At 54.0% G+C, this 27,621-nt stretch overlaps 7 protein-coding genes across 7 annotated transcripts; 3 read left to right on the top strand and 4 right to left on the bottom strand.

The window, feature by feature from the left end:
- Positions 1–2,421: 2,421 nt before the first annotated feature.
- Positions 2,422–4,136, bottom strand: BDY24DRAFT_389501 (uncharacterized protein). Its single transcript, XM_076640545.1, has 6 exons — positions 4,067–4,136; positions 3,929–3,950; positions 3,661–3,864; positions 2,909–3,551; positions 2,730–2,838; positions 2,422–2,637 (listed from the first exon to the last, which is right to left on the bottom strand). The coding sequence occupies exons 2-4, from the start codon at positions 3,935–3,937 to the stop codon at positions 2,910–2,912; spliced, it is 855 nt and encodes a 284-aa protein (XP_076496436.1). The 5' UTR covers positions 3,938–3,950; positions 4,067–4,136; the 3' UTR covers positions 2,422–2,637; positions 2,730–2,838; position 2,909.
- A 162-nt stretch (positions 4,137–4,298) lies between these two features.
- Positions 4,299–6,137, bottom strand: RPP1 (RNA-binding RNA processing protein RPP1). Its single transcript, XM_076640544.1, has 7 exons — positions 5,797–6,137; positions 5,437–5,666; positions 5,214–5,327; positions 5,038–5,133; positions 4,751–4,944; positions 4,553–4,632; positions 4,299–4,440 (listed from the first exon to the last, which is right to left on the bottom strand). The coding sequence occupies exons 1-7, from the start codon at positions 6,041–6,043 to the stop codon at positions 4,319–4,321; spliced, it is 1,083 nt and encodes a 360-aa protein (XP_076496435.1). The 5' UTR covers positions 6,044–6,137; the 3' UTR covers positions 4,299–4,318.
- Positions 6,138–6,745: 608 nt separating this feature from the next.
- BDY24DRAFT_441520 (uncharacterized protein) lies at positions 6,746–10,004 on the top strand (the record flags this gene model as incomplete). The annotated part of the gene is made up of 21 exons (XM_076644622.1): positions 6,746–6,796; positions 6,911–6,940; positions 7,162–7,177; positions 7,254–7,362; positions 7,513–7,595; positions 7,685–7,695; positions 7,772–7,816; positions 7,902–7,956; positions 8,037–8,076; positions 8,141–8,169; positions 8,254–8,312; positions 8,396–8,493; positions 8,593–8,606; positions 8,688–8,854; positions 8,926–9,001; positions 9,083–9,133; positions 9,199–9,233; positions 9,303–9,390; positions 9,447–9,507; positions 9,574–9,665; positions 9,741–10,004. The coding sequence occupies 21 exons, from the start codon at positions 6,746–6,748 to the stop codon at positions 9,971–9,973; spliced, it is 1,443 nt and encodes a 480-aa protein (XP_076496434.1). The 3' UTR covers positions 9,974–10,004.
- A 172-nt stretch (positions 10,005–10,176) lies between these two features.
- Positions 10,177–11,982, bottom strand: TES1 (palmitoyl-CoA hydrolase). Its single transcript, XM_076640543.1, has 6 exons — positions 11,682–11,982; positions 11,513–11,600; positions 11,064–11,369; positions 10,859–10,984; positions 10,565–10,707; positions 10,177–10,467 (listed from the first exon to the last, which is right to left on the bottom strand). Exons 1-6 carry the CDS (start codon positions 11,774–11,776, stop codon positions 10,266–10,268), a joined length of 960 nt encoding a protein of 319 aa, XP_076496433.1. The 5' UTR covers positions 11,777–11,982; the 3' UTR covers positions 10,177–10,265.
- A 426-nt stretch (positions 11,983–12,408) lies between these two features.
- BDY24DRAFT_389491 (M1 family metallopeptidase) lies at positions 12,409–17,052 on the top strand. The gene is made up of 18 exons (XM_076640542.1): positions 12,409–12,555; positions 12,795–12,865; positions 13,008–13,260; positions 13,353–13,424; positions 13,501–13,810; positions 13,918–14,151; positions 14,240–14,349; positions 14,494–14,597; positions 14,668–14,797; positions 14,867–14,926; positions 14,999–15,258; positions 15,353–15,499; positions 15,563–15,770; positions 15,841–16,128; positions 16,204–16,274; positions 16,371–16,473; positions 16,554–16,640; positions 16,737–17,052. The coding sequence occupies exons 1-18, from the start codon at positions 12,517–12,519 to the stop codon at positions 16,965–16,967; spliced, it is 2,778 nt and encodes a 925-aa protein (XP_076496432.1). The 5' UTR covers positions 12,409–12,516; the 3' UTR covers positions 16,968–17,052.
- A 2,005-nt stretch (positions 17,053–19,057) lies between these two features.
- BDY24DRAFT_362327 (glycosyltransferase family 2 protein) lies at positions 19,058–24,098 on the top strand (the record flags this gene model as incomplete). Its single annotated transcript, XM_076637884.1, has 25 exons — positions 19,058–19,082; positions 19,172–19,235; positions 19,326–19,374; positions 19,487–19,603; positions 19,773–19,988; positions 20,096–20,189; positions 20,269–20,352; positions 20,437–20,524; positions 20,636–20,846; positions 20,929–21,015; positions 21,093–21,176; positions 21,267–21,617; positions 21,709–21,780; positions 21,857–21,974; positions 22,038–22,125; positions 22,199–22,309; positions 22,374–22,443; positions 22,517–22,624; positions 22,689–22,796; positions 22,877–22,996; positions 23,086–23,136; positions 23,234–23,265; positions 23,330–23,483; positions 23,572–23,638; positions 23,711–24,098. The coding sequence occupies 25 exons, from the start codon at positions 19,061–19,063 to the stop codon at positions 23,743–23,745; spliced, it is 2,601 nt and encodes an 866-aa protein (XP_076496431.1). The 3' UTR covers positions 23,746–24,098.
- A 135-nt stretch (positions 24,099–24,233) lies between these two features.
- BDY24DRAFT_63356 (uncharacterized protein) lies at positions 24,234–27,571 on the bottom strand. The gene is made up of 4 exons (XM_076645029.1): positions 27,501–27,571; positions 27,321–27,398; positions 24,618–27,248; positions 24,234–24,513 (listed from the first exon to the last, which is right to left on the bottom strand). Exon 3 carries the CDS (start codon positions 27,246–27,248, stop codon positions 24,693–24,695), a length of 2,556 nt encoding a protein of 851 aa, XP_076496430.1. The 5' UTR covers positions 27,321–27,398; positions 27,501–27,571; the 3' UTR covers positions 24,234–24,513; positions 24,618–24,692.
- Between the last annotated feature and the right edge of the window lie 50 nt (positions 27,572–27,621).

Raw genomic sequence — 27,621 nt, 5'->3', positions numbered from 1 at the left:
CTTCTCCTCTCCACTCGTCGGTCCAACCCCAAGTCCGAAGTCCTAGTTTCCTCCCTTCAACTACTCGTACAGGCAGCATCCAAGCAGGAAGATATCAAGATCCACAGGGAGCTCTACAGGACCATCATCGTGGACCTCGCGTCGGGAGCGACGAACGCGTCGGAAGCCGTCGACATCGTCGAGGGACTGAGGAGGTTGAGTCCTTCTTCGTTCACGGAGTCGGAGTTCGAGGAGGTTCTTCAAGCCATCGGTCGAGTCGAGGATTGGACGACGACCACCAGGGACACCTTCGAACTCTCCTCCTTTCCGACACCCATCAAACCTCTCGCTCTACCTCCTCTTCCAGCCTCTTCATCGTCGTCAGACCTGACGAACACTCCTATCACGTCGCTCAACCACGCTCAACTCCCCTCTTCCCCATCCTCCTCATCATCCTCAAAAGACACGACCGCACAACCTCCCTCTTCCCCTCCTCCCTCCTCCTCGTCCCCGATCCATCCCCAGAGTCTTCTCGAATTCACTCGCATCCTCAACACTGCCCCTCCTCCATCCTTCGCCGACATAGCCTCCCTCACCAACCTCTTCGATAAAACCTATCACGACCCTCGGACGATCCGCTCGATTGAAACGGTCTTCCTCGAAACCCTCCTTCGCCTCCTCGCCTTCGCAAATCGAGCACCTCCCCAGGCCGGCTCGTCCCAAATACGCTTCGCCGGACTCATCTCGACACTCGTCGCTCGCCTAGCAGACTTTCTTTCAAACTACAAGTTTTCGTCGTTCGGCATCGACGTACAGAAGGAGATCTTCCCCCTCGTCAAGAGGCTGGACACCCAAGGACGAGTTCGAGCTTTCGCTCGGGCGTTCTACTACCTCAGGACGGAGGAGTACGGAGAGGAAGAGCTGGGGATCCTCAAGAAGGTTCTGAATTCGTTGCCCCCAGATGTCAGCAGGCGAAATCCAGCGACCCCGACCTTCGTCGATTGGGAGAACGGGTTTGGAAGTCGTCTCTCGGATCTCATCCAGTCGTCGGCGAGCAGCAGCAACAACAACGTCGCGGATCGGGAGTGGCTGGATCAAGCTTTACCTGCTTTGGTGGATCCTCGTGTCGGAACGGGACGGGCGTACGGATTGCTAGGGAGAGGTGCTCTCGACGCGCCGTCGACCCTCGAAACTCTCGTCGTCGCCTCCAAGCTCTACTCGAAATTTGCTTCTCCGTCCCGACTACCAGTCATTTGGAGGCAGCATGGTGAAGTCATCGTCCGGATGCTCCTCCTCTTTTCCAACTATCAAGGCGATACTCCTCCTCCCTTCCAACTCCTCTCTCCCGCCCTTCTCGACCTTCACCATCTCCCTCCCTCCTTCATCCCCCCCACTTCCTCCATCCCTTCCTTCGCCATCCCTCTCCTACCTCTCACCAGAACCCCCGAAGAATCCCTCCTCGTCGTCAACTCCCTCCTTCACGCCCAACAAGCCCAACCAGCAGTCCTCCTCGAGATCTGGTCGACCTTCCTCTCCTCCCTCGAAAACCACTCCTCCATCCCTTCCCCGACCCAAATGGTCTCCTCCCGATTCTTCAAAGCCGTCACTCAGTCTTCGGAGTCGCTGGAGGATGGACCGGCACTCGAGGATCTCATCCAGATGCACCTTCGTCGATGGAGACGCGCCGAGGAGGAGGGCGGGAACGTGCAGGGCGAGGAGATGGCGTTGGAGACGCTGGAGCGGTTCGTGGAGGGTCGGGTGATGGTGAGGGAGAGGGTATACGGAGCGTCGTTGTTTGCGACGTTGATGGAGGTTCAAGTGGCTGTGAGGCAGGATTGGAGGGAGGTGTTCAGGATTTGGGAAGAGGTTCAGGAGGAAGTCGGTGTAGATTCGAAATCGGTTGAGATGGTCAGTCTCTATCACCCCTCCTTTTCATTCTCTTCGTTGCATCGAAGCTGACTGTCCTCTTTTATTTTTCTCTTCCTCTTCTTCTCCGAAACTCAGTACCTCCTCGCCTGCCTCGAAACGTCTTCCTTCGACCAAGCCAAAACCCTCCTCACGACGATCCAAGCCTACCCATCCATGCTTCCTCTCCTCACTCCCCGGAACTGGTCCCTCTACTACTCGATTCTCGTCAAGTCCAAGGATCTTACCTCCCTCGTCGAGACTTTCCAGGCGTCGCTGAAGGAGGAGGACGCGTCGCCGCTCGCCGTCGAGGATCTGGCGAAAGCGATCGAGCTGGCTAGGGAGGTTGGAGGAGATGAAGGGAAGACGGCCGAGGAGAAGCTGGTGGATCTTGCGGGGAAGGAGAGGTTCGAGGAGGCGGTAGGGAGGTTGGGTGGGAAGAACAAAGGAGAGCAGGGAACGGTCGACGAAGCTGAGATCTTATGATTGGATCTGGGAGGGAACTTGAGCGAGAAAACTTTCTCGACTGCAAGAAAGTTGATATGCGCTCGCATGGGATCGTTCACAACTGAGAAGAAGATCGAAAAAAAAAGGAAAGAAGAGTCGCGTCGCTCGGTCTTCATTTGCGTCCCACCTTGCTTCGTTCGGAGCTCTACTGGATGGTAGAAGGGGAAAGGCGGACTGAGTAGGTAACGGCGGTAGCAAAGAAAGAAATATGTACGAAGGGAAAAGGGCTAAAAGACGGGTGTTCGGCTGCGAAGGGAGAGAGAAGAAAGAACAAGGGAGACGCGTCAGAATTCGAGTTGAGACTCGTCTGGCCAGAGGAAGGGGAGAGAGAAACTCACTTCATTGGTACGTAGAGAAAGGAGGTCAGACTGAGGACGCTTATGTTGCTTGATGGATGGAGGAGGGAGTGTTGAACTGATTGGAGGGGAGTCGACGCGTCGACGAGGTCTGAGGCAAAAGTCGAGAGAGAAGTAGTCAGAATCTGGGAGCTGACTTCCGAGGAATGAGAAATTCTCACCTTAAACCAGCAGCTCAACAGCAAAGAAAGGTCTCAACTTCGCTTCCAAATCCCCAATGCCCTGCTCGCACTCCTTCTCCTCCTTCTCCGAACGAGCGAGCAAAACGACGGATCCGGGTTGCCTGGACTTGACCCGAAACAGTTCCTCGACTGCCACCACCACCTTTGGGAACTCTCGGATCGTACGAAGATGAAAATCCTCCAAAAGAGTTGCGACGTGAAGGCGGAGGGACGGGGAGACGGGAACGCCTGCGAGCTCAGTATATCCGCTTCGGTCCCAGGTACGAGGGAGACCCCCTGCGAGCTCCAACATCTCGAGTCGATCCCATTCCTCCAAGAACTGATCGTAGACCATGAGAGGGTCGTCCTCCTCGTCGGTAGGAGGTCGACCGGAGATGATGAGCTCGAAAGCTTTTGGGTTGAGGTAGGGGAGAAGGGAGTAGTGGAGGACCTGGAAGAGATCCCCGGTATGGTGCTTGAAAGAGAGTCGGAAGGTATCGAGGAGAAGGAGATTCTGCGACTGCTCTGGTGCCCTTTGGAGGTTGAAGGATTTGGAGAGGGAGGAGAGGGAGGAGAGGTCGACGTGGAGGTGTCGAGTTTGAGAGAGGGAGAGGTGAGGATCGATTCGATTTCGAGTGGCATCCTGGATATAGCACGAGAGTATAAGTCAGTACGTCGGTCTCGTAAAGCTTTTCCTTTCGCGGAGGATGGAAAAAAAGGAAGGAAGAAAAGCGTCGATTGAAGGAGCTCACATCTTCGTCCCCCTGCCTTGCACAAAAGAAGCTCTCCAGCTTCTTGACACTCTTGATCTCGACTCTTCTGTACAAGAACTCGGAAGATCCAGCGAGGAAGTCGAACGAGACTCGTCCCAGAGCGGCGAGGGTGGCAGCGTCCGAGGCGGATTCGAAAACGAGACGCCAGGTGTCCCAGGAGAGACGGATGGGAGCGTGAACCTGCTGGAAGACAAAGGAGAAGAGGTCGGGATCTAGTGACGAAGAGGTTGAGAGGGTGAGAGCTTACTTTGGACATGATGGGGGAAGCGCTAGAGGAGGGAAGAGAAAGGAAGGGAGGAGGGGGCGGAGATGATCAGCTTCGTTTTTCGCCTCTCTTTCTTCCCAACCCTCCATCATCCATCGCTTTGCATAGGTTCGAACTCACTTGAAGGTTGTAGCTGATTCGACGATCTATACGGGGAAGAGAGGGAAAGCACGGGAGGTTGATGATTGACGTTCAGAGAGAGGAGGTGAGGTTGAAACCGATTCGAGAAGGACGGTCGGTCTCGTAACCTCTTTCGTCGTCAAGGATCACTTCCTTCACGTTGGAACCTGTGAAAGGAGATACGCAAGGGCCCTTCTAGCTCGCCTCAGAGCTCTCAGATACGCATGAAAGATGAAAACAAACGGAATCTCATCAGCCAACTACTACCGAACCCGCGCCCTCGTCCACGTCCATCTCTCCTTCCTGCTGCTCCTCGTCGTCGTCCACGATGATTCTAGGCGTGCTGATCAAGCCTCGGAAGGTTTTACGAGCCTCTGTTGATCAGGAAGCAAAGACAAAGACAGAAGGAAGAACGATGATCAGTGGGTGAACGGACGAGAAGACGGTCGTCGAAGGACGAAAGGGAAACAAAGAGACGAGACGTACGAGCTCTGAGAACAACCTTCTTGGGAGTCAGAACCACTGCTGCATAGGCGAGATTAGGTTTGAGACCCATGATGGTTCCACTGAGAGGTGAGGAAGAAGAGTTCGGAGGCAAGGGAGACGCGTCAGTTCGATCTCCGTCGTCTTCGCTTTCCACTGAAGAACGGAAAAAGGGAACCGTCGAGACGGAAGGTAACTGACAGGTTGACCACATCCCCACCACCTCGCAAAGTTCCCCATCCTCCTTCACCCCCCGAGCTGATGATAATCCCCTTCCCTCTCGTGATTCGGGCGAGGTCCTGAGCTGTTGAAAGGGTCGTTTGACGAGCTTGAGAAGGTTGAGTGGAGGAAGCAGCCGTTGGAGATGGGAGGAGTGGCGAGTAGAGAATCTCGAACTGTGATAGATCAGCCATCGAAGGGGAACGAAAGTCAGATTCGAGCTCAAAAGAAGGGTCGGAGAGGGGAAGGAGGGCGGCAGCAGGACTCACGACCACTCCGAGACGAAGAGCTTGCAAAACTGGTTTACGTTTGAGGTGGAAAGGGAGTCGGGAGGAAGTTGAGAAGTCGAGAGTGATGATGGAGATCTGTGGTAAGGTGTGCGATGGAAGGAAGGTAAGCTCAACGCGACGAGGAGAGTCGAGCGAGGCATTGGAAGAGCACTGACTTGATTGGGACCTGGAACACTCAGAGTGAGGCAAGCAAGTAGGAGGGTTGCTAATGTTGTAGGCTGAACGGATAGAATGTCGTATTGAGAGAGAAGAGCGGTGTTTTGGGCGAGCTGTCGAGGAGGAGGGAAGGAAGGAGGTGAGCTTCGTCTCTCTTTGCTTCCCCACCTCCCGTGGCTCTACCGCCAGATCCTTGAACGTCCGTGAGGCAATCAAACTCACGAATCCACAGCCCGATGATCCTAAACTTCCCTCGTCGAGGATGAGATGAAGCCTGCTGAGCTGAACGAGCCCTCGACCTCCCACCGTCGTTGCTGCTGCTCCCTTCGCTGCATATCTTGGATCTATCGAAGGGAAGGGAACACGAGTCGAGTTGTTGAAAGGATTGTAGTGGGTAGCGGCGTCGATCCGAGAATGAGCGGTTTGAGTGAAGGCGAGAACAGAGTAGCCGACTGAAGGAAGAAAGGGAAGGGAAGGAAGAAGAAATGTTGAGCTTCGACTCTTCGTTGAGCTTCAACTTCAGAGGCCCTGCCTCTTCTCCGCGTCTCTTCTGCTCTTCTGGGAAATTAAACTTCCACTTACGATGTCTAGCCATCCTGACTCCTCCTTCTGACTTTTCCCTCTCCTCTGTGGGCACTCCGAACCAGCAGTCCCGGCCCTTCTTCCTCTCCTCCTCCTCAGCCTGCTTCTTTCTCCAGTCCTCCCCTGCTCCTCCTCCCGCTGACTTCTTCTGCTGCTTCTTGGACGGCTGTTTCGAGTTGGAAGAAGAGGCTGATGATGTGGAGTGAGATGAAGATGATGGGAAAGGGATGTGAAGATCGTAAAACATGGAGGGCGAGAGTGAAGTTGACGTTGGAGGTCAACAGGTCAACTTTGAAGAAGGGAGGAGCTCGACCTTGTCTTCCAACGCTCACAGCACCAAATCTCGTATATAGCGGATCTTTCACAGATCACCAGCTAGACCACAGTTGTCGGTAGCAATCCTCGATCCAGGGTTCATCGAGAATCTTCTTGATTTGTAGGACGAGACGAAACCCCCTGGATGAGCTTCGTCCCTTCACGCTCTCGTCCTCTTGTCTCGCATGCTTTTACCCCAGTGCCGACCCCGTACTCAAGGGATCAAAGCGTTCGTCGGTAGTCGGCTCTCTTCAGCAACAAGAGGAGTCTGGAGAACATTGAGGGTTGTCGCTCGGAGCGGAGAGGAGACGACACGAGGGAAAAGAAGGGAAGGGCGACCGTCGAAGCTCACACCTCTCGTCGATGAACAGCTCTCTTGCTTCAGCTTTTGACCCTCAAGTCTTAGCAGCTGACCACCAGCCCACAGACATTCTCAATTACATCGATCGGCGCTCATCAAGATTCTAAACGACCTTCAGCCGACCCTCCTTCGCGATCCCCCCTCGGCGAAAACACGCTTCGCTCCGCGCTCCTTCCTCCTTTCTTGATCTTTTTCAGCCCAGCCCGCGAGGGTTTCAGCCCTCACGCCCTTCTGATCCTCAACCATCACCTCAGTCTCTACTATAGCGCAAGAATGGGTTTCAAGTACGATCCATCGCTCGAGCTCGAACCGACCATAGTCGCTGTGAGTCCAGACGCGTCGTTCTTTGCCTCGTTCCCTTTGACGATCGGCACTGATCTCACCTCCTTCTCCTCCTTCATCACCTCCGTCGTTCGTTCCTACCACTCGTCCATCTAGGCTGCTTCCCCTTTCGGAGGCAACCAGATCGTCAGTGAGTCATCTTCTACCACTGCCCAGATGGACTCTCCTTCGTCTTCTCTCGAAGTCGACCTCACTGGATTCAGCCTCGTTTGCGAGCCGACTTTCACTGACCACCTTGCTTCCCTCCTTCGACCTTTCTCTTCTCGCTCAGCTGTCAGTAAACCTGCACTGAAAGCGTCGCTCTGCTCACGCTCGTCGCTGACCCCTCTTCCCTTCTCTCGCCTCAGGGAATCGACCCAGCAGGTTCGCAGTCGTCCCCGTTCCCTCCTTTTCACTGATACATACTCATCTCCCAATCCCTTCTTCTCGTCTCTCTCAGCTCAAGTCGCCAGTCTATCCTTCACCTACCCAAACTCGATGGCTCTCTCGTTCATCGGCTCAGGAATGTGTGGACTTCTCAGCGTCTGTGCGATCACCGGTCTCTTCGCGTGAGTTCACTTCCTTTCCGTGCTTTGCAACCAGGAGGCTCGAGCTCAATCGGCATCGAACGTCGGTCGTTCGCGTTCAGCCCTCGTCGTTCTCGAATCGGCTTCCTGACATCGTCCCAACGTCGTCTCGTTTCATGTTCACTTCAACAGGTACATCGGGATCAAGGCCATGAGCGGATCTCATACTGGACGAGCGTCGACGGCATTCTTCTTTAAGAATCCTCTGGGTCTGGGTGCGTACCTCTCCTTCGTCCTCGTAGGAAACTTTGTTGAACGAGACCTGATCTATTCTCTCCCTTGGCTTCTCCTCTTCGTCCAATAGTCCTCATGTCGGTAGGTCGCTCTCTTATCCTCTCTTCTTCTCGCAGTAGATCCTCAAACCCCTCGGCGTTCGCTCTTGCCTTCTCAGCTCTTCGTTACGGATCTCCTTGGTGGTCTTTCTTGGACGATGCAAGTGCGTCTCTTTCTCTTTCTTTTGCTCTTCCTCTCCCGACCTGACTCTCGGATCTCGCCTCTCTCCCTCTTTAAAACCTCTTCAGCTTCGATGGGCAGCTACCAAGATACAAGACCACGGCTCGGCTTGCATCTTCCAAGGTGAGCTGCCGGGTGAACTCTTCAACGAGGGACGACGCTTCTCAGCGAGCTGATCGTCTCGTCTTCTCACCTTCGAATAGGCGTATCCGAGCAGATTGGTTCGCTCGGTGCCGCAATCTGGTAGGTACCCTTCATCCCTTCCAGTATTTGAAGACAAAGAAGCTCATCCCTCTCCTTGACACAGGAACCTTCTCCTCGCCGTCTTGACCTTCGGTTCGTCTTCGCGTCACGTCTTACAAAGTCGGCCTGTTCCGTACCAACGGACCTGACCGTTTTCTCGACGCGTTTCTTTCCTAGGTGTCCTCGTCATGAGTTGGAGAATCGACAACAGGGTCGTTTGGGCTCTCATCGGATCCGTAAGTCCTTCGTCTTTCGTCTCTTTCGTCTCTTTCGGTCGGCTACCTGAGCTTACTGACTTCTCGTTTTCATGATCTAACAGGGATGGGCCTTCATCGTCGCCGTTATTGTCGCTGCTCCACTCGAGTTTCACCTGAAGGGATATCCCGCTGAGCGTTTCTACGGACCTAGCAACACTTGGTGAGTCGGTGTCGCTCTCTCTCTCATTCTCTCTCGAGTGGTCCAAATCGAAGATCACACTGCTTATTCACTTTTTCTTCCTGTTCTCCTCTCGCTCAGGTGCTGGATGGGAGGTGAGTTCGAGCCTCGGGTCCGAAGAACGGAGGACGTCGACGCGTCGAATCGTTTCTGACCATTCCTTCTTTCGTTCGAAGGGAACGGCGACTTGACCAAGAAGTACATCTTGCTCACCGAGGTCGTCTGCGTCATCTCAGCCGTTGTCTCGCTTTCGCTCTACACGCTCATCTACCTTCGTCTCTCTGGTCGACTTCGACTCGACGGGTCGAGGATTTCGCTCAACTGGCAGGGAAAGTCGAGTCATGTCCGTCCGCCTCCTTCTTTTTCGCCTCTCCTCTTCCGTCTTTCTGATTCGTCTTCGTATCGCTTTATCAGAACACGGATACGAAGATCTCTTCGGGAGGACCAACGACGGTGGGAGCGCCTCGAGGAGGAGCGACGACCGGTGGAGGTGAGCTCGAAGTTCGAACATTCGACGCGTTCTTCGATCTCGATTTCTCACACTTGCCTCTGTTTTGTTCCTCGCTCGCAGTCAGTCAAGTGGAGAGTATCGGGAAGCAAGTCATCGCCATCTGCAAGAAGTGTGAGTCTCCCTTCGACCTTCTACCCCTCTTCCAACACTGAAGCGACGCTCCCCCTACCCCCCAGTGCTCTTCTACCCCCTGGTCTACTGTGTCATCATCGTGAGTGGGACGCTATCTACGCTTGTCGGGAAAGTACAGAGGGCTGAACCGTCTCGTTCTGTCATTCAGACGCCCATCGCCGCTTGCCGTCTCTTTTTCTTCACCCACCCTTTCTCCAGCGGAGTTTTCGTCCCGTGGCAGCTAAACCAGACAGCAGGTCAGTATTTCGTTCTCCTTAAACAGCTTTTCCGAGTTGATAATCTCCTCTTCCAGGCTCCATCGAAGCTCTCAGCGGACTCTGCAACACGGTTCTCTTCATCTTCACTCGACATTCGTACGTCGTTCCTTTAACCCCTCCTCCTCAAGTCGAAACTGCTCTCACGCTTTGCTTCGCTCTTAGCCTTGTCATCCGACCAGAAAACAAGCCTACAGGCATTCACATCACGACGACGCGCTTCGTCGCGACGGACGACGACCGATATGGAGGTCAAGGTTTGTCTCGATTCTTCGCCTTCCCCTCCTTCAAACCGTCTCCTGAACATATGTACTCCACACTTTGAAACACAGAACGCTCCAACAACTTCAACCTCCGCTCGATGACCACCACCAAGAAAATCGCGAAGACGTCGAACGGATCGGACGAGGACCTCCAGAAAGACTTCGAGCAGGGGAACGCTCAGGCTGAGTCGCTTCGGTACAACTCTTCTTCAACGACGCTGCCTCAGAGCACGAACGGAGCTGAGAGTGAGCTCGAGTTGGGTAGGGAGCCGCTGAAGGAGGCTGAGCAGTACAATCGATGATGAGACGCGTCGTTCCTGTCTCTTTTCTCCCTTTTTTCCTTCTCCTTGGTCCCGATTTCTGCTTCTCGGATAATGTCGCTTCTATCTACAAATGCCTCTATAGACTACACTACGGACAAGCCTACCTTATCTCGTGCTTCAGTATCTTCGCTCGGGCATGCTTTCGTTTCTTACCTCGACAGTGTCGACACAACGTCCTCAAAGGCTGGAGAAAATGTAACCAAATCAGATCCTCTACGAGATAAAGTAACCGACAAACCCCCGAACCTGCGAAATCTCGGTATCCTCGTCGCTACAGCTTGCTCTGCTTCTTCCCGGCGGCCTCGTCGTCCTCCAGGGGAGACAACTTCGCCCTCACCACTCCCTCCTGACTAGTCACCGCAATCAACTCTCCCTGCCTCGTATAAAGTCGGCCATGTACGCTCGCTCGTCCTGAGCCTGCTCGGGAGGCTTCGATGACGTGAAGCAGCCAGTCGGAAGTGTCGAACGAGTCGCTGCGAAAGGAGGGGAAGAGAACGAGATTAAAGATAAAGCGGAGATCAGCTTTGGCTAATAGATAGACGAGATAAGGTCGAAAGGACGACGACGCACGAGTAGTAATGAATGTGGTGATCCAAAGAGACCATCATGTCGAGGTGAAGACCTGGCGAACCTGGAGGTTCGAAGGACTTCATGCCGAGAGCTTTGGCTCCTTGACCGATGAAGAGGAAGTCAGAGAGATATCCTACGACGGCCTGAGAGAGTGAAGAAAACGAAAGAGGAGGCGGAAGAAGGAGGGAAGAGTGAGTCTTGAGTTCGAAACGCGTCGAAGAACGGCCACGGAGAACGTCGACGAAAGCCAGCGATTTCTGACGACGAGGATAGAAGGAGTGGACGAGTGCGAACCTTCTGTAAAGGAGCCGAAAGTTCTCCTGGTGCTATCCCTCGAGCCTTGAGCCAGTAAGCTCCTCGGTTTTGGGGCAATCCAGGAATGACCGCGTCCATGATCGCGATAGGCGAGTCTCGTCGCTCCTGAACGACCCAAAGTCAGCAGAAGCCCACGAGAAGCCAGCTGATCATTTAGACCAAAAAAATAAAACATAGTACTCACATCGATAACCATCTGCAAATGCTTCCTTGTACTCTCCTTCCACTTCGCTCCCTCCTTCTCAATCACCGCCTGCCACTTGTCCTCCCTCATCTCGCAGTTCTCCGGCGCGGGAACGTTCGAAGGGAAGGGGATCTGGAAGCTGGGTTGACGAGGTTCAGGGAGTTGGAAGGAGCAGGCGAGGGAGAAGACGGGGGAACCATTTTGGCGAACTTCGACAGAGAGGACTTGGTAGGAACGACCTCGACGGAGGGGAGTGACGAGGAAGATGAGAGGGGTGGCGGCAGAGGCGGCGGAGAGGAAGTAGCACTGCGTGTAGAGGGGGGGTCGGGAAGCAGGGGTTGGAGAAGGGGAAGGACAAGAGAGGAGGGAGGAAGAGGGAGGGAAGGAGGAACGTGGTGAGCTCGAGGAGTTTCGGAGGGAAGCGAAGCGATTTGGAAGACGAGACAAACCTGCATGGAATGGAGCGAGTACTCTGGTTTCACACAGTTGGTGGCTGCTACGAGAGCTTGTCCCAAGATCTGACCTCCAAAGAGACCTCTGTTTCGTAGAGAAGAGGAGAGCAACGGCGGTCAGGAGGGGAGGACGACTCGACGCAGAGGCTGGAGTTCCAAAACGAACCTCGCTCCTGGGAACTGCTCGAGACCTGCTGCTGAAGTCCAGATGAGCTCGTCTACTTTTGCTAACTTGAGAGAGTTGCGGATGTCGTTGGCCATTGTTTGGATGGGGAAGGGAGGTGATGAGGGTTGGGAGGGAAGGAGAGGGAGGATTCGGGGAGAGCGAGATTCGGGGAGAGGGCGTTTTGATTGCCGGTAAGAAAAATTAATGCTGAGTTCAAGGGGGACTGATTTCGGAAGGATAGTATGGCATGTGAACTCGACAACGATGAGCTCAGAAGGTCTTAAAAATCTCTCGAAGGGGGAGACAATCGAGAGGGGAGAAAAGGGAGAGACGCGTGAGCTTTGACTTTTTGGGGACGCGATTTCTCCTCACCCGTTTGGCAGAAAAAGTATAATAATTCGATACTATTTTGAGCTCCGAGTGTATATTGTACCTCAGTCTGACTCTCCGCGAAAGTTCCAGTCCCTCCGAAAACTGGGGGTACTCACCATCCTCGTTCTCTTCGAGCTCACCTCCTCCTCCTCCTTCTCTCTCCCAACTCCCTCTTTCCTCTCCCTCGCCGTCGTTCTATGCCCCTCTGGCCCTCTCTCCGAGCCCTAGCCACCACTACTCGAACTTCCTTCTTGTCTTTCCGAGCTCACTCTTCTTGCCCTTCAAGTGAGTGAAATTCTGTTTCTCTGTTTGATTTGACTCCGACCCCTCGTTCTGTTTCCGCCTCACGTCCATGCCCACGCTGACCATCTCCACTTTTTTCTTCTCCCTCCTTGTCCTCTCAACCTCCATCTTCCTCTTCCAACCAACTGCGAATATCCCAGGCTCTTCTACTTCTCTCAAGATGCCCGATAACGATTACAGGCTTCCTATCAACGTCAAGGTGAGCTTCCACACAGGGAGAAGGAGGAGGAGGAGGAGGAGACAGAAGCGAGCTCAAAGGAAGAGAGAAGCAGAGGGATTGGCTTTCTCTGGGATGGAGAAGAATCTCGAGAGGAGCTAGTCTATAGTTCGAGGGTTCTTCGATTGCCTCTCGAGCTGATAGAAGAGAGAAGAAAGCGTTCCTGACTGACCATCTTCTTCGACCATCTTGATCTTCCTCCCCTTCCTTCCCTCCCTCAGCCGATTCACTACGATCTCACCTTCAAGACTTCTCTCACCAAGAAATCCTTCGAAGGATCAGGATCCATCCTGTGAGCACTCTCTCTCTTCTCGTTCCCTGGTTGCGTTCAATGGAGAGCAAGGAGAGCTTCCACCGAAACGTCGAGCTCACCACCACCATCTCCTTCTCTCTCTTCTCTCCCTTCTCTGCCTTCTTCCTCGTCGTCTATCCAGCCTCAAAGTCCTCTCCCCTCACCTCACTTCTTTGACCTTCAACGCCCACCCTTCCCTTGAACTTCACTCGTTCTCCCTCTCGTCCTCCTCCCTCAAGACCGACTCCGTTCACCAGATCCCCGACTCAGCCGTCAAGCGAGACGACAAACTCGAGAGGGTCACCATCGAGGTCGAGAAGGCTTTGGGACTCAAGGAGGGAGATGAGGTTAGGTTGCAACTCGGATGGAGGGCTGAGTTGGGGAACTCGATGACTGTGAGTTTACAGAGAGCAGGAGGAAGAGGAAGGCGGAGGAAGAGGAGCGTCCACTCATCATTCACCTTCTTGCTCAACTCCATCGTCGCCAGGGATACTACCTCTCAACCTACCAGAAGAAGGATACCAAGGAGGAGGACGTCTATGCTTTGACTCAGTTCGAGGTCAGTCTCGTCTCGTTCCATCCTTTTTGAGCTTGATCTCTCGTGAGCTCACCGGTCGAACCCTCCTCCTCCTCAGCCCACCGACGCTCGAAAAGCTTTCCCTTGTTGGGACGAGCCTGCTCTCAAGGCTACCTTCTCTCTCACCATGATCTCCGCTTCCACCTCCGTCAACCTTTCCAACATGGAAGTCCTCGAGGAAACCTCTCTCGACGCGGCCAAAACCTCGTCCACCGTCGCTGGAGAGAGTCAGGTTCTCAAGACTCTGAAGACCGAGCACCTCAAGACGGAGCTCAAGACTGAGATCAAGACTGAGCTCAAGACCGAGAGCACCAAGAAGGAGGAGTGGAAGGTCACTAGGTTCAACAAGACGCCTCCCATGTCCACTTGTGAGTCGAGTCGAGTCTCCTTTCTTCCTTCTCTTCTTGCTTGCTCAGGACGAGACGAGTGAGGAAGGATGAACAAGCGCTGACCAGTGCTTTCTTTCTCCCTACAGACCTTCTCACCTTCGCCTCCGGACCCTTCGAGTACAAGGAGGACAGCTACGTCTCACCCTTGACCGGAAAGACCATCCCTCTTCGAGTCTACGCCACGTCCGATATCATCCACCAGGTCTCCTACGCTCTTGAGGTCACCAAGAACGCGGTCCCTCTCTACGAGAAGATGTTCGACATCCCTTACGCTCTCCCTAAGCTCGATTCTCTCGTCGCCAGTGATTTCGACGCTGGAGGTGAGTCGCCTCGTGGTTCTTTCTGTTCCTTTCCTCGATCGATCGTTCGCTGACTTCCGTCTTTGATGTTGTCGGTTAATCATGATAGCCATGGAGGGCTGGGGTCTGATCACTGGAAGGACGAGCGTGTTGCTCTTCGACGAGAAGGCTGGGTTGGCTGCGAAGAAGAGAGTTGCGACCGTTCAGAGTCACGAGATTGTGAGTTCAGCTTTCGACGAGGTAGATTAAAGTTGAGCTGCACTCGAACTGGAGAGTGGGTGGCGAAAGAGGATGGTGAAAAGAGGGAAGAAGACGACGGGACGCGTCGCAGATCTGACCTTTTTCCTCTTCTTCCTTCCGCAGGCCCACCAATGGTTCGGAGATCTCGTTACTATGGAGTGGTGGGAGCAGCTGTGGCTGAACGAGGCCTTCGCTACTCTCTGTGGAGAGGTTCTCATCCCCGACAAGTGAGTCGTCAAGAGAAAACTTTTGAGTTGATCCGTTGCTGAACCCTCCTCGTCTGTTCGCCTCCCTCAGGCTCTACCCCGAATGGAACGTTCGAACCTCCTTCATCTCGGATCACCTCTTCGCTGCTCTCTCGCTCGACGCTCAGCGATCCTCTCACGCCATCGAGGTGCCCTGCCCTGATGCTAACAGGATCAATGAGGTGAGACTCGACGCGTCCTTCGACCTCTCCTTCGATTGCTGACCGCCTATCCCCTCGATTTGTTTTCAGATCTTCGACTCCATCTCCTACTCCAAGGGAGCTTCAGTCCTTCGAATGCTCTCCACCATCGTTCGTTCTTCTTTCTCGCGCCTCTTCTCTCTTTCGCCTCGACTGACCGCGTTACGACTTCTCACACCTCAGGTCGGAGAGGACGTCTTCGTCAAGGGAGTTTCGATCTACTTGAAGAAGAAATCGTTCGGTAACGGCAACACTCGAGATCTGTGGGACGGGATCAGCGAGGCTTCGGGACAGAACATCCCCAAGATCATGGATCCCTGGACGCTCAAGATCGGGTTCCCTGTCCTTACCGTCAAGGAAATCGAGGGTGGAAAGATCGAGGTCAGGCAGGATCGGTTCCTCTCGACTGGAGATGTGAAGCCCGAGGAGAACGAGACGATCTGGTGAGCCCATCCTGAGTCGAGTTCGAGTCACATCTCGTCGATGTCTTTTCGAGCGGGAGCTGACCTTTTCATGTTGTTCCCTTTCGACGACCAGGCCTGTTCCTCTTGGATTCCTTACCGTCTCGAAGAACGGCAAGGCTGAGATTGACCACAAGGCCTTCCTCTCCACAAGGTCGACCACCATCGATCTCAAGGGAGCTTCGCTCTTCAAGCTCAACTCCGGAACCACTGGTGTCTACCGGTACGCTTCCTACTCTCCCATTTTTCGTCTTCGACCGCTGCTGATCGTTCCTTTCGTTCGCAGAGTCGCCTACTCGCCCGAGCACCTCGACCTCCTCGGTCTCGAAGCAGCGAAGAAGGACAGCGCTCTCACTCCTGAGGATCGAGTCGGTCTCGTTTCCGATGCTCATCGACTCGCTCGAGCTGGTTACTCGTCCACCGACGGAGCTCTCAACTTCATCTCTCACCTTAAAGGAGAGGAGACCGAGGTCGTTTGGTCCGCTCTTTCGACTGTGAGTCTCGTTGTTTTTACTCGTCCGTAGACACGTCCTGACTCGTCTTCTGCCGTTTTTCCTCCCACAGTTCCTCGCCGACATGTCCTCCGCCTGGTGGGAGCAGCCCGAATCTGTCACCACAGCCATCGATCAGCTTCGACTTTCCCTCTTCGGACCTCTCATCGACCGACTCGGATTCAACCCTTCTCCTTCCGACTCTCCCGAGATCGTCGAGCTCAGGTCGCTCGCTTTCCTCAACGCTGGAGTCGCTGGACATCAGCCCGTCCTCGATTTCTCGAAGACGGCGTTCGAGAAGTTCTCGGCTGGTGATGAGGAGGCCATCCATCCTGATCTGAGGACCTCGATTTTCCGATTCGTGAGTCGATCCGTTTCCTTCGTTTCTCGTCTAGCTTGCCACGAGCTGACTTCTTGTTTTTCGGTCGGCACCTAGGCTGTCGCTCACGGAGGAAAGTCTTCCTATGATAAGATCAAGGAGGTTTACTCGAACCCTCCCAACCCTGCGTTCGTCCTCCCCTCCTTCTCTCTTCCCTTTCGACGCGTCTTCCGTCTTCTTCCCCAGCTGACGCTCCGCCCTTTCTGCCCTCTCGTTTGGAACAGCGTCAAGATTGCCTGCATGGGAGCTTTGACTCGATCTACCGAACCCGCTCTCATCGAAGCCACTCTCGCCATGCTGACGAACAAGGAGGCCGTCAAGGATCAGGTCAGTTTTCCTCCCTCTCTCCCTCTTCTTCTCTCTCGCCCTCTCGACCTTCGTCTGACTCTCAAAAATTCCTTCTTTAGGACTTCATGTACTTCCTGAGTGGACTCTCCGCTAACGTCAAGTCGAGAAGGGTTCTCTGGACTTGGTTCAAGGCCAACTTCGACATGGTGCGTCCAAACTATCTCTCTCTGCTTTTGACGCCGTCTCCCGCTCGATTGTCTGAGCTGACCTCGTTCTTTCGCTCTTTCCTTCGTTCTCCACAGGTCTACACTCGATTCGAAGGAGCTTCCCTCACCCTCTCTCGACTCATCAAGTTCCAGAGCGCTCTCTCGAGTCAAGCCGACTACGACGACGTCAAGGCCTTCTTCGCTACGAAGGATACTTCCAAGTTCACCATGTCCCTCGCCCAGACGCTCGAGAGCATCGAGGCTTCGACTCGATGGGTCGAGAAGGATAAGAAGGCGGTGGAGGCTTGGTTGGAGGAGAAGAAGTGAGGAAGAGAAGTCAGAGGTCGAGGCTTTACGCTCTGTAGCAGTACGCAATATTTCTCTTGACGATCAATGCAACGTGCTCATCCAATTGAAGAGCCACTCTCTTCTCGATCTCCTCAGAGCATCCCTGAGCGGCCAGAGCACTGACGAGACTGGGTGCACAACCTCGTCGCGTCGCTCGCTGAGCGCGACGTGACGAGTCCTGAGTAAAAAGTAAAACTCGGCGAGGTTTTGCTCATGACAGAGGTAGAGTTGCCTGAAATGCTAGCTAAGCATCGAAGTGGGATCTATATAATTCAAAATTCAAAACTGAGCTGAAAACGAGAGCACGAGCTCACGGTCCTTCCTTCCTCCCAACTCCATCTCGAAGGCAACCACGAAGATTTTTCCTTCCGCTCACTCTCTGTTTTTCAGCGACGAGTGACCAACCTGTAACGGCAGCTGCGACTCATCTCCAGGGGCAAGCAAGAAACTCCGAAACTTGGGGGCCGAATCGAGGACGGTGCGTTCGTTCGAAGATAAGGGGAGGAGGAGCAGAGGGAGAAGAAAGGTGAGCGAACAGAGAGGGATCCTTGACCTTTGCTGGTAGAGAAAAGCTAATCTATCGCTTTTGAACTCTCTTGCTAGCAGCTCTAAGCCTTCGTTCTGAGCCTGGGGCATGTGAAGATCTGGGAGGGAAGCTCATCAGGAGCCGCCTTCACGAGCTCGCTCTCTCCTTCCTTCCCTCCTCTCGTCTCCTCTCCTCCTTTCCTTTCCCCTGAAGCGATGACGGCTTGGGAGGACAAAGATGAAACTCGTCTGCTTCCATACGGTTTCCTTTTTTCTTCCCTTTGCCCCCGACCCCCACCTTCTTCCTATCCAACCGCTCTCTTTTTCTCAATCGCCTCTCCGGTCGCCTCGCCCTCCCTCCTCTGCCCCTTCCCCTCTCCCTCCTCTTCTCTCTCTCTTCTCCGAGCTCAACATCAAAAACCCTTCCTCCCCTTGGACCCCCAACCTCCCAAACTTTCTCCTGCTCCTGCTTCTCTTCTCGTCGCCTTCAAACTCTTCAGGTAGAAGCTCAACAACTCACCAAACGGCCTTCAGCCCTCCCTTGTCGCTCTCGTCGCTCTCTCCTCCTTATCGGACGAAGCCATGACTTCCTACTACCCCCTTCAGCCCTCCTCCCAAACCCCCAACATCCCTCTTCCTCCCTCTCAACTCTCTCCTTCCTCCTCTCCTAGAAGAGCCACTTTCGAATACCCTCCAGCAGATCAACGATCCTCTCAACAACCCTCTCCAGAATCCAGCAATGGAGTCAACCGATACTCAAGACGATCTTCTTACTACAACACCAACCCTCCCTCTACCGCCAACTCGTCCAACTCGTCCTCCCCTCCTCAAGGTCCCAACAGCGCTCTCTCGACGGGTCTCGTTCAAGAACGAGACGAACGAGATCGACTCTCCGATTCCTCGTCAAGAGCGACGTCTCAGAACCTGTCGTACCCCAACTCGAACTCGCACGAGGGAGGGCCGTTCAGAGGAGGAGAGGAAGATGATGACGACTTCTTTCTAGGAGGAGGAGGAGGTGTAGGAGGGCTGGAGATGGGAGATCCGTACGGAGGAGGAGCAGGAGTCGCTTTCCCGAGAGAAGCAGCGACGGGGAGTCCTAGACCTGATAGGGGAGGGAACCCGTTCGATTCTCCTGGTGGAGGACATCAGAGACCTCTCAATTCTGTATGTTTAGATTTTTGTTATCGAACCCCTCCCGCTTTTTTTTCTTTCTCGAACGGAACGCTCACCCGCACCCTCTCCTCCTTTTTCTCCTCATCTCGCGCTCTCTTTCCCTCTCGTCTCAGTCTTGGGTCTCCCAACCTCGACAGCCCTCTCAAGCCAACTCGTGGTACGATCCTCACGGTCAACAGACTCCTGGGGCCAACCCTTTCGCAGGAGGTTCGACTCCCGGAGGTTCGTTCAGATCGTCCCTCCGAAATCCGGTCCCAAGCTTGAGGCACGGGGACTCGAGTACTAGCTTGAGTGCCATGGCTGAGAGAGAGAGAGCTAGGAGTGAATTTGGAGTCGTCGGGTTGGGGCCCAGTGGGTTGGGAGGGGAGGAGGGGATGTTGAGTGGGAGTGCGAGTAGTGAGTTTTGAACTCTCCTTCCTTTTTTTTTCGACGGCCCGACGCCGAGACTCAGAGATGCTGATGATGGGTCTTGCTTGGTCGTGCAGTCTCTTCGTCGATGTCTGGGTTCGGAGGAACGTCGAAGCAGTTGCTGATGGCTGAGCATATCTTGTGCGTTCTCGCTCTGCGTTGCTCTTTCTCGTTCTCACTTTCCAAAGGAAAAGGCTGACTTCCTCTCGCTTATCTTTTTTGACGTAACAGCCGAAAGGGACTCAGTCTTGGGTGGTTCCCTGATCAGGCGTTTGGAATCGTTCGTTACCGATGCGACGCGTCCCGCTCTCCTTCTTTCGTTTCGTCGTGCTGACCTTTTTCCCTCTCCTTTTTCTCTTCCTTTACGTTCGTTCGTTTCGGGCTGAAATCAGGTTGTCGTTCGTTCAGGACTCGGTTCCTACGTCACCTTCCCTCCCGAGGCAGACGTCGAAGGAGTTGATGAACTTCTGTTGGGAGTCAAGGGATTAAACTGCGAGGTTGCTGTCGTTGTCAGTACTATCTTCTGGACCCTCTCTTTCCTTTTCACCTCGAATCCTCCATTCCCACTTCACAGCCGAGACTGACTTGGCTTTCATTCTTCGTCTCGCCCTGCTTCTTTCTCTTCACGCCCGTCCCTCGTCTCCTCCCTTTTCGTCCTTTCTCCTCCCTTCGCCTCAGATCACCTCCAACGTCGTCCGAGGAGTCGTGGACTCCATCCCAGACGACAAGGAAGCCGTTCCTCTCAAGTCTCAACACCATCTCGTCCAAGTCCTCGACAACCTTGACGAGCTCGCCTCAGCGAAGAGACATCAGCACGCTGCCTTCATCAGGAACGACAGGAGTTTGGTCGTTTGGAGTGATCAGGTTCAGGATTTGGTGGGACAAGTTCAAGCGGTGAGTCAAGCTCTCGAAATCCAGGGAACGAAGAACAAAAAGCCTGGAAGAGAGGGAAAGAAAGAGACGCGTCGCTGACTTTCGACGCTCTTGTCTTTGTTTTTCAGATGCACGACTCGATGATCGCCTTCGTCTGGGACTTCAAGAGCGATCCCAACTCTGACCCGTACGCTTTCGAGGATGGGATCACTACCGAGACTGGTTCGTTTCTGCTTTCCCACTCGTTCGACGCCTGCCCTGAAACGAGCTAACCTTTCCTCGGTTCGTTTGATGCGAACAGAGAAGCGAAAAGTCATGAAGCTCTCACCCATCCTCGTCGGACTCTGCACCGGACTCAATATCTTCATCTGCTGTCTTTCTATTCGTGGGTCTTCATTCCGAGGCGAGACGAAAGAGCAACGAACCGAGCCTGACCTTCAGTGTGCTTTTTCCGGACGTTGATTCATAGGAACCATTCTCATCGAGTACTTCACCGATCAGGGAGTCATGAGGTTGATCATTCTCGCCTCGATTCCCCTCCAATTCTGTGTCCTTCAGTGAGTCCCTCCCCGAACAGTTCGACTTTCGACCTCTCCCGTCTCCTTCTCTCCCGTCCTCCGTCCTTTCTTCCATGCCTGGCTGACTCCCCTGTCTCTTCCGATTCTCAGATTCTTCACGTCGGCGATCCTGACTGTCGCAGCCCAGATCCTCGCTCCCGTCAAGCAGATCTCAGAGAACTCCCGATACTTCAGTGGAGTTGCGCCGAAACGGATTACTGGACCTTTGCCTCACTTCACCGTTCAGATGCCTGTCTACAAGGAAGGACTCGAGTCGGTTTTGAAGCCTACGATTCAGTCGGTTCAGCGAGCGATGAAGACGGTGCGTTTTTCTTTCCTCTCGTCTCTTCGATCCCGCTGTTCGTTTCGCTGATTTTTTTTTGTTTCCGTCTTTCTTCTGTTAGTACGAGCTTCAAGGCGGATCTACCTCGCTTCTCATTTGCGACGACGGAATGCAACTTCTCGACGAGGAGGAGCTCGCCATTCGAAAGGTTCGTCCATCTCGTCTTCTCGTTCCCTTTTCTCAAGCTGACCTTTTTTTTTATTTCGTTCAATCATTCACTCACAGGAATATTACGATCTCAACTCCATCGCCTACGTCGCTCGACCTCCTCATTCCGCCGAGTTCGTCCGAGCTGGTCGATTCAAGAAGGTCAGCTCTTTGACGACGCGTCTCTCGCCTTCGAATCTCAACTCCTTGCTTACTCTCTCCCGCCATTCTCTTCCCTCGTTGCTCTTACAGGCCTCCAATCTCAACTTCGCACTCGAACTGTCCATCCGAGTCGAAGAGATGATGAACGAGCGTCGACCTGCCACCACCTCCGAATCCTCCCTCTGGACCAACGATCAAGAAGAGTCCCTCTACAAGGAAGTTCTCGCTCAAGCTCTCATCGATCGAACCAAGATGATGAACGTCAAGGAGTATCCCGAAGGAAGATCGACTGGGAATTTGCCGAAGGGAAGGAAGGCCAAGAAGGAGGAGAAGGAGAAGAGGAAGAGGGAGGAGGCGATGGTGGTCGAGAAGGAGACAGCGGTGGGACCTTGGTGTGCTGGAAACATCAGGATGGGAGAGTTTGTGCTGTTGATTGATTCGGTGAGTCCGGGGACTCGTTTGAGGGAGGAAGCATGGTGGGAAGAGGACGACGACGCTGACCGGTCTTCTCACTTTTCGGTTACTTTGACAGGATACGAGGATCCCTGAAGACTGCTTCATCGATGCTGCTAGTGAGATGAGACTGAGTCCTGACGTCGCTATCGTGAGATTTGTTCTTCTTTCTCTTCGTCGCAGACTCGATCTCGATCCAAAACTCATCCTCCGTCTCCTTGCTTCAGCTTCAACACTACAGCGACGTGATGTACGTGGCTCGACACTACTTCGAGAATGGAATCGCTTTCTTCACCAGGATGGTCAACTTGTCGATCTCGTGGGTCTGCAGTAACGGAGACGTCGGTGAGGGCCCGTTTCCTTCTCGTTTCGCTTCGACTTTCACTGAGCTTCGTTGGTCTTGTGCAGCTCCCTTCGTCGGACACAACGCTTTCCTTCGATGGAGTGCTCTTCAGGAGGTTGCTACTGAGGAGGCTGGAGGGAGGAAACAGATCTGGTAGGTCTTCGAGTCCATTGCTTCTCTCCCTTACCCTCTCCGCTCGCTGAATCTCCTTCGTTTGGTGCCTTAGGTCGGAAACCCACGTCAGTGAGGATTTCGACATGGCTCTCCGACTTCTCCGAAAGGGCTACGTCGTTCGATGGTGTACCTACGCCTTGGGAGGATTCCAGGAAGGAGTGTCGTGAGTTTCACTCCTCCTCTCTCCTCTCGAACTCGATCTGATCCCTTTCGTTCTTCACCTCCAGTCTTACTGCCGACGACGAGATCAACAGATGGCAGAAATACGCCTTCGGTGTCAGTGAGTTGATCTTCCAGGTCAGTCTTCATCTTCATCTTCGATCGAGAGGAGATTGGGGTGCGTCGAGCTGACTCTGCTTCGACCAAACAGCCCTTCTGGAAGTGGCCTTTCAAGGGACCCTTGACTCCCCAGATCATAGGGTTCCTCGTCAGGTCGAGCCTGCCAATTCACTACAAGTTCTCGTCGTTTGCGTACATGGTGAGTTCAATCTGCGAGTCGTTCGCTCCCTTTCGTGCTGATCTCGATTCTGCTCTTTTTCAAGATGTCTTACTACGCCATCGGAGTCGCCTGGCCGCTGTCGATTCTTAACTTCGCTCTTTATGGGCTATTTATCCCGACACTGGATCTCGCTTACGTCCCAGCATGGAATGTGAGTGTAGAGAGGCAAAGAAGGGAGGGAGAGGTGAACGTCGATGGCTTAGCTGACTTTGTTTCTCGCTCGTTTCTCAGATCACTCTCGGTCTTCTCGTCGTCTTCTCGGCTGCTTCTAGTGTCTCTTTTTCTGTCCTCCGATTCAGGAGTGGAGATTGCGGGATCCTTCGAGCCCTGTTCGAGCAGTTCATGTGGCTGGTGAGTCGAGAATTAATTCTGCTCGTTCGAGACGACCTCTTCCCCCCATACTTCGTACTGACTCCCGTGTCGCTCCTCTCTCAAATCAGCCCTTCTTCCTCATCTTTTTCGGTGGTCTTTCGTTCCATGTCTCGATGGCTGTGAGTTCAGCATCTCTGTATTCCGTTCGAAATCGAGTTACGCTCCTCGACGCGTCTCGAGTCCTGACCTTCTTCTTCCCCTCCTCTTCCACTCCAGCTCTTCGCTCACATGTTCGGGATCAACATGACGTGAGCAGAAAAGTCTTAGTTCATTTCGTCCTCTCTCACTGACATGCTGTTCTCGTTCTTGCAGCTGGTCGGCGACGGTGAAGGACAACGTCGCGTCGACGGTCTTCCGAGAGATCCCTGCCATCTGGAAACGCTTCTGGATCGTCCTTACTCTCATGACTGTCGTTCTCGTTGGGGTCATCATCCTCTCTACACCACTCATCCCGATGGAGTGGGTCGTGAGTAGAGCTCTTTCTTTTTTGTTGCTGCACATCGTTGACCGAGCTCTCGCTGACCTTTTTGTTTCTTGTTTTGCGATCTTTCCAGGTTATCGACTGGATCGCCATTTTCCCCCTAATGATGGTCGTCGTTCCTCATATTCTCTACCCCATCGGTGAGTCACCTTCGTTCGTGATTCGGGACTTTGAGCTGAGCCTCCCCTCCCTCCTTTCTTTCCCTTTCGCAGCCCTCAACCCTTACATCACCCGTTTCCGATTCTAGACATCTCGTACTTCTTCGAATCCTTCTCTTCCTCTCCCATACACGTCTTTATGCCTCTCTCAAACCTATCCATAGATACCTTCAACTCTAGAACTGTCATCGTCTCCTCGTCGTTTTTCGTCCCTCTTCTCCTCTCCTCCAGGACTCTTAATCCCATCTTTACTCGGACTCTTGGACTCTCAGCGTGTCTTTCCCTTTAGCTCCCATTCTCTCAACTACTAGATTCAGAGCCTCTCTTCGCCGTTTCTTCCTTTCGTTCATCTCGTTTGGTTTCGTCTCGACCCGTCCGTTCCCTTTCTCAGTGCTCAAATCTGCCGTACACTCTTTTTTCTCATCCTCAGCTCAGCTCACACTCCTTTTGATATATCCTAGCTCGCTTTCTCGTTCGGAAGGAAAGGACGAAAGGACCTTGTGAAAGCAGAGAAAGAGCGGTGAATTTCAACGACGACTCAACGGGGGTTCCACCAAGTCTCCTCAGCACTTCTGACCGCCGAAAAACTTTGAAAACATCATACCGAAGGGTAAACTATTGTAGGGACATCAGGCCGAAATAGCTATGAGACTCGATCGTCCTCCAAATATAAAGCCGACGCAACCTCTCCCCTCGCTCGCTGCTCCGTCGTCTTCCCCGCCGAACTGGCTTCCCTCTTCCTCGTGAGGAACGTCTCCTGGTTCATGGTCCCAACCTCTATCATCCGCTCGATCCCTGGAGGAAATGGCGAGTCCATGAGAGGAAGTCGTGATCGAAAAGAACGAAACGCGTCGAAGCTGCGAAGGATGAAAAGAAGAGAAGAGAATCGCAAGGTCAGCTTCGAGCGGTTACAAGCGTGAAGCGTCCTCGATCCGAAAGAGGGAAAGCGATGAATACGCACATAGGAACGGGGAAATGGATGAGACGTACTGACCTCGTCTGTCCGTTCGGACTGTCTCCTCCCTCTTCCCGCTCTCTAGACCTTCCTTTCCTCCAGCACTCGTCGTACCTCCCCTAAAGCATTCTCCGTCGACTCCACCTTCCTCTCTCTCTTCTTCTCCCTCACTCCCAACTCCTTGAGCGTTTTCAGAGCCTTCTCCTCCGCCTTCAGGTCCCCTCCCTCCTTCTCGACGCGTGTCCATCGACGAAGGTACATCTGGATGAGATCTTCGAGAGGTGATCCCACGCCCGAGGACGTCGAAGACTTGTTGATCCGGTTGAAAAAGTCGGAGAGGATGATTTTGGATGGTCGAGGGACGGAGGAGTGTTGTTCGAGGGAGGAGAGGAAGGTCGACCAGATCTCGGGGAAGACTGATGGTTGGGCCTTTTGGGCGTGGAGGATGGAGTTGACGACGAGGATGGACTCTTCGAGGTTGGTGGAGATAGGGAGGAGAGGGATGGCGAAGGAGGGGATCGAGGGAGTGGAGGGAATGAAAAGGGGAGGAAGGTAGCGAAGGTGACGCAGGGCGGGAGAGAGGAGGTGGAAGGGAAGGGGTTGATCCCCTCGATATTTCGAGAAGAGGAGAAGGATCCGGACGATAGAATCGCCATGCTGCCTCCATACGAAGGGAGTTTGGGAGGAAGGAACGAATATCGAGTAGAGCTTGGAGGCCACGACGAGAGTTTTGAGGGTCGACGGCGCGTCAAGAGCACCTCTCTCCAGCAGTGCGTACGCCGAACCTCTCCCAAGAGAAGGATCCTCCGAAGCAGCTGATGCTCGATCCAGCCATCCTCGATCCGCTGCGTTGGTGTTGCTGCTGCTCGCCGACGACTGAATGAGATCCGAGAGACGAGGTTCGAATCCCCTCTCCCAATCGACGTAGGTAGATGTCGCTGATCTCCCTCCGCTTCCGTCCTCCGGCAACAAGTCCAACGCTCCCCTGACAATCTCCATCTCACTCTCTCCGTAATCCACTGTCCTGCGAGCGTGCAGATTCTGTGCGAACCCCCGAATTCGTCCTTGGGTGTCCAACCTTCCGGCGAGGGAGAGAAGGTCCTTCACGACGTCCAGGCCGAGCGATGCGATAGTGAAGGATGCCCGAAGTCCGAGGGAGTGTACGAGGACGGAGATGAGACCTGCGAATCGATCCTTATCCGGGAGAGGGAGAGGAGGTGTTCGACTGGCGTAGACGAGAATGTGGACGGCGGTCTCGATCCTCCCGTCGTTGTCGATCGCAGTTGTTTGGTGAATAGGGTAGACTGACGTGTGAAGATCGTGTGCGTATAGAAAGTCCTGGAATGTGGGAGGAGGAGCCTTGGAGAGGACGCGTGCGAACCTGAGGAGGTCGTCCTTTGCGGTCGACGTTGTAGAGGAGGGAGGAGAGGGCGAGGAGATAGGCTGGGATGCGGAGGATGGAGGTGATGAGGTAGGAGCTGTGGTAGTGGTGGGCTTGGCCAAACGTGGAGGATTTTTGGGAGTGGTAGGAGTTTTGGACGACGAGCGGGAGGGACCGATGGCTGGGGTTGAGTCCTTTTCGGCGGTTGAGGAAGACGAGGAGGATGGTTTGGTAGTGTTGGATGGTCGAGTGGTTTTAGATTGTACCTCGAGAAGGCGGGGAGGGTTGGAAGTGGATCGAAGCGGAGGTTGGGAGGGAGGGAGGATTGGATCGGGGAAGGAAGGGAGGCCGAAGGTATTCCTCGTCGTCGTCGTCCAATCCTCGACTCGACCGATGGCTTGAAGAACCTCCTCGAACTCCGACTCCGTGAACGAGGAAGGACTCAACCTCCTCAGTCCCTCGACGATCTCGACGGCTTCCGACGCGTTCGTCGCTCCCGACGCGAGGTCGACCGCCAGCAGCCTGAACGTCGGCGAATCCCAAGCGAGCTCCACCCACCGAGCCTGTTGTAGAACCGAGAGAAGTGATCCGACGAAGGAGTCCGACTTGATGTCCGAGCGACGAGTGAACAGCTTCAAGAGCCTGAGGAGGTGCATGCTCTGCTTCCGTCGGACGTCCTCGACCGCTGATGGCGACTTCGACTTCGACTTCGACTTCGACAGCGCTACGTAGAAGGATGATAGAAGACGAAGATCCTCTTCGGTAGGCCAGGCGAAGCCAGCGAGATTTCGGAAGAGCGCTTGAGCCTCCTTCTCGAAATCAGGCGTTGCTGCGATCCCTCCCTCTCCTCCTTCTCCGAGTCGTTCCACCAAAGCTCTCGCCCTTTCCCGACGGTTCTCTGTCCTGGTTTGAGACCACCAGCGGCCAGATTTGAAAGTTTTCATCGGGGCCGAAGGGGGAGTTGGTGCTTGTGGGGTCGCGGTTGACGAAGGGGAGACGCGAAGGGGAGGAGGAGGAGCACGTCCGCGAGTCGATGGGGGTTTGGAGGAGGAGGACGAGGTTGGAGGTGAAGGCTTCGGTAGGGAGGGTTTCGATGAGGTTGATTGACCTGCTGAAGATTTTGTAGTGCTGAATGGGTCCGACGAAGGGGAAGTGGAATTGAACCGACGATGAAGAGAGGAGGAGGGAGAGGGAAGTCGAGGAAGCAGGAGGGGTCTCGAGTTGATCCGACGAGATTGAAGCAAGATCGCCCTCATCTACAGGATCGAGTAGGAGGTACACGAGTCAGTGTCGTGCTTGTTCACATCCTGCCCAGAAAAGAAACTCACGACGAACGACAGAACGACGAAAGAGTCGGGGAGGGAAGGTGAGGTCCGTGAGCTTCGAGCTCGAGTGCGAAGGGCGTCCTACCAGCCAGCATCGCAGGTTCCGAAAGGAAAAAGCACGCAAGTCAGTTAATACAGCTTCGAGGGCGAGACAGAAAGGTTCAATTCGAAAATCAAGCTCACGATGCGGGAGGGAGAGAGACTGGAAACAGAAGGAAGGAGGAGATGGATCTGGTCCGTCGAAGCGAAGCTGGGGACTGCTCCAGTAAAACGAAGAAGACCAGAGTCAGCCGAGAGCTCTCGA

Source organism: Mrakia frigida (assembly GCF_051309035.1).
Source record: "Mrakia frigida strain ATCC 22029 unplaced genomic scaffold BDY24scaffold_16, whole genome shotgun sequence".
NCBI classification, from domain to species: domain Eukaryota; kingdom Fungi; phylum Basidiomycota; class Tremellomycetes; order Cystofilobasidiales; family Mrakiaceae; genus Mrakia; species Mrakia frigida.
The sequence above is the reverse complement of the archived record's forward strand: the minus strand, read 5'-3'. Positions and strand labels throughout refer to the sequence as shown.

Coding starts and splice junctions, on each gene's coding strand:
- BDY24DRAFT_63356 (XM_076645029.1), bottom strand. CDS start 27,248: ATGAGGGCGATCTTGCTTCAATCTCGTCGGATCAACTCGAGACCCCTC.
- BDY24DRAFT_389501 (XM_076640545.1), bottom strand. Junction 3,552..3,660: donor CAAGGCAGGGGGACGAAGAT/GTGAGCTCCTTC, acceptor TGCTATATCCAG/GATGCCACTCGAAATCGAAT.
- TES1 (XM_076640543.1), bottom strand. CDS start 11,776: ATGGCCAACGACATCCGCAACTCTCTCAAGTTAGCAAAAGTAGACGAG. Junction 11,601..11,681: donor GAGCAGTTCCCAGGAGCGAG/GTTCGTTTTGGA, acceptor TCTACGAAACAG/AGGTCTCTTTGGAGGTCAGA. Junction 10,708..10,858: donor TTTCGGCTCCTTTACAGAAG/GTTCGCACTCGT, acceptor TCACTCTCTCAG/GCCGTCGTAGGATATCTCTC.
- BDY24DRAFT_389491 (XM_076640542.1), top strand. CDS start 12,517: ATGCCCGATAACGATTACAGGCTTCCTATCAACGTCAAG. Junction 13,425..13,500: donor ATGCTTTGACTCAGTTCGAG/GTCAGTCTCGTC, acceptor CCTCCTCCTCAG/CCCACCGACGCTCGAAAAGC. Junction 14,152..14,239: donor CAGTGATTTCGACGCTGGAG/GTGAGTCGCCTC, acceptor TAATCATGATAG/CCATGGAGGGCTGGGGTCTG.
- RPP1 (XM_076640544.1), bottom strand. CDS start 6,043: ATGTTTTACGATCTTCACATCCCTTTCCCATCATCTTCATCTCACTCC. Junction 5,328..5,436: donor GATCATCGGGCTGTGGATTC/GTGAGTTTGATT, acceptor CCTCCTCGACAG/CTCGCCCAAAACACCGCTCT. Junction 4,945..5,037: donor CTCTTCGTCTCGGAGTGGTC/GTGAGTCCTGCT, acceptor GATCTATCACAG/TTCGAGATTCTCTACTCGCC.